This window comes from Panthera tigris, chromosome B2 (genome assembly GCF_018350195.1).
Source record: "Panthera tigris isolate Pti1 chromosome B2, P.tigris_Pti1_mat1.1, whole genome shotgun sequence".
NCBI lineage: Eukaryota > Metazoa > Chordata > Mammalia > Carnivora > Felidae > Panthera > Panthera tigris.
The window spans coordinates 98,789,708-98,795,707 of NC_056664.1; the positions used below are offsets into that span (position 1 = coordinate 98,789,708).

At 49.1% G+C, this 6,000-nt stretch overlaps 1 protein-coding gene across 1 annotated transcript in view; it reads right to left on the bottom strand.

Annotated features, from left to right (window-relative positions):
• Positions 1 to 4,985, bottom strand: part of METTL24 (methyltransferase like 24) — a 103,927-nt gene extending 98,942 nt beyond the window's left edge. Inside the window, exon 1 of the mRNA XM_007078789.2 lies at positions 4,668 to 4,985. Coding sequence (XP_007078851.2) covers positions 4,668 to 4,985 — 318 coding nt within the window. The remainder of the gene's footprint in view (positions 1 to 4,667) is intronic.
• Between the last annotated feature and the right edge of the window lie 1,015 nt (positions 4,986 to 6,000).

Here is a 6,000-nt window from a genome sequence, read left to right on the forward strand (position 1 = left end):
TAATCAAAACCTGCTTTTCTCTGTGAAACCAAGCAACTGCTATTTCACACCCACATATTGCTGGAGCTCATTCAATTACCCTCAATGACTTTGTTTAAAATGAAAATGCTTTGCCTCCTAAGGACAGTGTGAGAGGACTGATTGATGTTGTTCCCTGAAGGACAGGAGTTGTAAGGTGCACAGCAAAAATCTAAGCAGCTGGAAACTACCGTTGGGCCATATTTTACAAGCCATTCAAACCTACCTTCAAGGGTTCTGTAAAGAGTAAGGACTTTGAAGGCAGTTGGATATATCAAAGGCTCTACTATGCATCTTCCTCTTCCCTCCTGATGAAAATCACAGAATTAGAAAACTAAGATGATGAGAAGTGAGGAAGAAAGACTGAATTTTTCCATATGGTTATTCAGAAAAGGAAACAGCTTTTTTTTTTCTTTTCTGACACATTGTTCCAAAGGATCTGTAACTAACAAACCAATCTAGCACATTGCTGGTTCCCTGGCTCTGTGACTCAGAAGCCACTTTTCTCTCCAACATATTAAATGTCAAGTAAAATATCTCTGATAAGACAGAAAAAATTTCTTCAGGAAGCTTGGCTCCTATGTGAGTGCTTCTCCTGTGCAAATGAGCCACGTACTGTGGTGCTGCCTTTTAGGTGGATTGCTAACCTGTAAGAGAAACATCTACCCAAGACTGTGGAAAGCAGCATAAATCATGGAGGCCGTATCTTAGTCCTCACCCATGTGAGGTTTCACCCATGTGATCACAGTGTATGTCAAAGACAGAAAAACCAGAAAGAAACACAGCAATGGGGGGAAGGAAAAGAATTACATCGATATTTTTATTCATATGTAGTATGCAGATTCTAGTGCCTAAGAGCTCTGATGGAAAGCTTCTGTCTACACCAAAATGCATGGGTTCTAGGGTTGTCCTAATGAAAAAAGACAGTTTTTATCCACCATGTATCATGTGCTCCGATTTCACAGTGCTCCAAGGCTACGACCTCTAATGTGAAAGCAGATGTAATATTTAGAGTTAGTTTCTTGCATGACTCTGAAAGAAGGGGAGGAGGAAAGAGGGAAAGAATTATATGAGGACTGCACTTTGCTTTTCTTTTTTATAACAGATTATTTTCTTTAAGAGAAGCACGAGCTATGATTAAAGTGGCAATATAATTGCTGAATTTTTGTGCCTCTAACACCTGCAAAGGAAGCACGTTGACAAGAAACCCTCCACAACCCAATTATTCCATGCAGGTTTCATCCACCCAAAAAGCCATCCTCAAAATAGAATGGAACTTTTTCTCCTTCACCGATCTGGTAGGTGCCTTCCACAAAGTAACCAAGAACCTAAATAACATTGTTTACCGTTATTCTCAACAAGCAAAATTTAAATAAGATCCACGGTTTTTAACACATAATTTCCGAACTTTAGTTGTCAATTACTTAATGGTGCATTCAGCTTATATTGCACATCTGGACAGGAGGCTACAAAGGAGTAAGATCTGTCCCCACGGAGATAAAGGATGGAAAACTCTGTTTCCAAAAGTGGGAGAACAGATTGGGTAACTGGTCTTTCCGGTTTTGAGGAACATTTTAATTCAACTGAAAAAAAAAAAAGGGAAAATGAAACACATTCAAGATTCCCACTAGCTAGGAATGCCAGGAAGTTAGAATGTATATCTTGAAGAAGAGTAAATAAATAGAGAGCTGGGGAAAAAAAGAAATCCAGGGAAGAGTCTTCCTTAGGAGGCTAAAAAATTAAGCAGTACTTTAAAAATAGCAATAAGCTCAGTCCTTTCTTATATATTTTTAACCAAAGTCATTTAGAGTTACACATCATAGGTTGAAATAGTAAGATTCTCATATTTTTTTTACATATCGGTGTCTCAGGAGTAAGCATCTACAAGGGGTCATTTTGGGAAATACAATCCTTTCCATCAAGCACAACTGTGGGGACAAAACGATCAATCTGAAATGGATTACCATGCGACATGTACAAAGCAAATGACAAAACAGGATGCATTTGTCATCATCCCCAGTTGGGGAAAGATTGGCATGGAAGTAGGATTGATATGGGAAGGTTTCCAGGTGATGACCCTTGACCTGAGCGGTCAAGAATGGAAAGGGCATGAATCACAGGAAGGGAGGATGGAAGGCTTGCAAGGAAGAGAATCAGCATCAGCCAAAGGAATGGAAATAGGTTACAACAAATTACACTTGGGGAACGGCTGAGGCTAAAGACCCAGGACAGATATGTGAATATTAAAGCTACCATTAATTGAGTGCTTATCCCATGCAAGACTCTATGCACATATTTCCTTCTGGTTTTTTTTGTTTCTAATTTAATTTTAATAAAACTGAGCTCCAGGGCTCAGACCCAGATCGCTCGTTTGTGTTAGCCACCCCCCACTCCCTAGCTGATCTCCTACAGTCTCATGGCTTTAGTCCCACCTGTACACTGATGACTCCCATCTCTGTCTTCAGCCTGGATGCTTCCTCCAACTCTAGACTAATACGTCCAACTGCCTGTTTGACATTTCCACCTGGATGTCTAAAGGTTACCTCAGACTCAACATGTTTAAATCCAACCTCCTGATTTCTGTCCACTACCCCCCAAACCCAAAGCTAAACAACAAAAACTTCTCCTCCCTCCCTCATCTTCAAAACACATCCAGGATCAGACTCTGCACACCTCCATTTCTACCAGCCTGTATAAGCCACCACTGTCCCCTGCATCACTGCTGCAGACTCCTGAAAAGGATGGATGTGAACTTCCCCTCCAGCGACCCTCGGAGTCTGTGCATTCCAACCCTGTCCATGTGCAGGACAGGCCCCAGTTACAGACACTGTTGTCTCAAGTGGTGACCAAGATTTAAGAGTGATTCTTGGACAGGTGACAACAGAAACAACACAGGCTGAGGGCGGATGTGAGAGGAAAACTGCAGGGCAGGCCTGATGGGGACATCTGAGGACATGGAGAGAAACAAAAGAACCTGAACCTTTAAGGAAAATCAAGTCCTAAGTCAAATGTCCCCTCAGGGTTAGCCTTTTTTGACTCCTCAGCTGGAGTTCAAGACCTTATTTACAACTTTAGTCACATTACTAGAGGCCCAAGCCGAGTGCCGCCCTCACCAGACTTTGAACTCATTTTGGGCCCGGCACCTGATACAGCATCTGGGACCTGGAAAGCCTTTGGCAGACATGTGCTGGAGACATAACATGGTGTCATGGAAAGTGCATTAGGAGCATGAAGAAGGGAGTGGAAGAGCAAATTAAGACTTCATTCATGGTGGGGGGGTCACCTGGGTGGCTCAGTGGGTTGAGCATCTGACTCTTGGTCTCGGCTCAGGTCATGATCTCATGGTTCATGGGATGGAGCCCCATGTCAGGCTCTGCACTGACAGTGCAAATCCTGCTTGAGATTCTTTCTTTCTTTCTTTCTCTTTCTTTCTTTCTCTCTCTCTCTCTCTCTCTCTCTCTCTCTCTCTCTCTCTTTCTTTCTTTCTTTCCCTCTCTCTCCCTCTCTCAAAACAAATGAATAAACTTAAAAAAAAAAAAAAAGATTTGGGAAGTGAGGTTTCAGAGATAGGAAAAAGTATTTGAGTTTATCCAGGAAGGTAACACTGATGGCCAGGCAAGTACAGCAGGGGTATGGCACTGCAGAGGCAAGCCTTGGAGCAAAGGAAGGCAGGGATGTGATCCTGAAAAGTAGGTTAGCCTGGGAAGCTACAGGAAGCAGCAGAGTCAAAGGAAGAATTTTCCCTCTCCCCAAGAGGTGGGGGGTGGGGGACAGGGGATGTTTTAAAGAAAAGAGGGTGAGCCAGGCAACAGACAGAAGTTGCCCTAGAGGCTGTGGTTGGCTTGATGGGTGTGAGGCCCAGGCAAGCTCATACCTGCAGTTCTTAATCTTTTCATCCTCAAGGACCTAGTAAATTACTGAGCTCCAAAAGGAGGGAAGAAGGCCAGAGGCTTCACAACCAGAGGTTAAACTTGAACCACTCACTGAGGTGTGAGCCAAGAAGTTAATGCGGTAGGAAGAGCAACACTGTCGAGTGCTGTAAGACAAACCCAGGTTATTACTTCAGCCCTCGAGGTTCCAATTAACTTCCCATCAAGAGGCGCCGGGGCTCGGCTTCTCGCCCTGTGCCAGCCACCATGCCAACGTCTGCGGCGGAACTCAAGGGAAATTCGGCTGGAGAGTGGATCTCCATCGCCTCGATGAAGGCAGAGAGGAAAAGCCACTCACGGTGGATACCCACCTCGCTTTGCCCGGCCTCAAGAAGAAAACCGGGGGAAGCACAGAATATAAGTAAAACTCCAACACCTTTCTTTTCCTTTCCCTGCCCATCACTCGTAGCCCCTCCTCACTAGAATGTAAGCTCCTTGAGAGCAGGACTTGGTCCCTCACTGCTGGATGCGAGCCTGCAGGGAGCCTGGCACGCGGTGGACGCTCGGTGGAATACTCAATGACTCGGCTCAGTCCCTCTTCGTATCTGGGCGCTGGAGGGTGCCACCACTGGAGCCTCCAGGGAGGGCAGAGCTGGGAGAAGCAGAAGACTTCTCTGAAGGTCCCAGTGGGGCTGCCTGCGGGCCCGAGCGGAGGGCTCTGAGCGCGGTCGGGGAGGGGAGTCGGGTCTAAGGCCCACGACTGCACCGTTTGCAACTGACCTTCCGGCGGGGACGCCCGCGCGGGGCGCAGCAGCCCGGCTCCGGCGTCCCGCTGCCGCCGCCCTCCGGAGGCGCTCGGCGCCCGCTGCGCACGTAGGTCACCTGCCTCCTGCTGGCGCCTCGGGGCGGGCCGGGCGCGGGCGGCAGGTGCGGCCCGGGCGGCCCGGGAGCCGGGCCCGGCGGGGCGCTACGGGCCGGGGCCCGGGGCCCGGCGCGGCGCAGCTCCGCGCACAGTCGCAGGCCGAGCAGCAGCGCGGCGCCGACCACACACCGGCGCAGGACGCCGCAGCCCCTCCCGGGCGGCCTCTCCCGCGCCATGGCAGGGGGGCCGGGCCTGGGGCTAAGCTCGGCGGCCCGCACGCCGCGCCCGGCCGGCAGCGAGGATGTGGCCCCGCGGGCCCGAGCCGCCCACGGTGGGAACTCCCCCGCGGGCCGGGGCGCGGGCTCGGACCCGCCTCCCTCCCCGCGGTCCAAGGAAGCCTCGGCGTAACCTTATCCTGCCCGGCCGAGCGCGCCGGCCGCTGGAAGGGGTGAGGGGCGGCGTGCCGGGTGGGGTCGCGGAGGTGCAGGAGGCTCGGCGGGCCCAGAACCCGGGCTCCGGGGGGTGGTCCCCGAGGAGGTGGGGGGGGCCTCCACCCCGGCCTCCGTCGCCAGGCGGAGTTGAAAAGCTACATGGCCAGAAAAAGCGCATTCCTAACGGGGTCCTGGTTGGTAACTTCATTTTGTAGCATTAGTGTTGTTGAAGAAACACAGGAGGTAGGTGAGCTGCTAGGTTTTGCTACACGAAACAAGTTCTGATTGTCAAGCAGTTTGTGCCATTAAGCACAGCATAAAAATATATCGCACTTAGGTTCGGGTTTACAACTTCTCTCCCTCAAGAAAGAAGGGGGGGGGGAGGGAGGAAATAGCACTCGATACAAAATAATCAAATTAGAGCTATTCCATTTCTAAATTCTGCCCGAAGCCAATCCATGCTTTCTCTCCGTGTTATGAAATGTGTGGGGGTGAAGGAGAGGGAAAGAGCCAGTTAAGACATCTGACAGCAGGGAGAGAGAACAGAAGTTACCATGGCATGATGTAAATCAAATTAATTTAGCTCCAAACACACACCTCCCTGCTGTCTTGCAGAGATACAGAGGGACAAATTTATCTTTAGGCAAAATGCTCCCCAGCTGGTGTTTCCATCACCACCTTGACCTTAATTAATCAGACTGAACGCTCACAGCCTGAAGTCCGGTGTTGACTGTTCATTTCCAATGGTTACAATTCTTTCCCATAACCTGTTTGAGGTTTGGGCTTGGGGTTTAGGTTTGGATTTGGGTTTGTTTTCTTT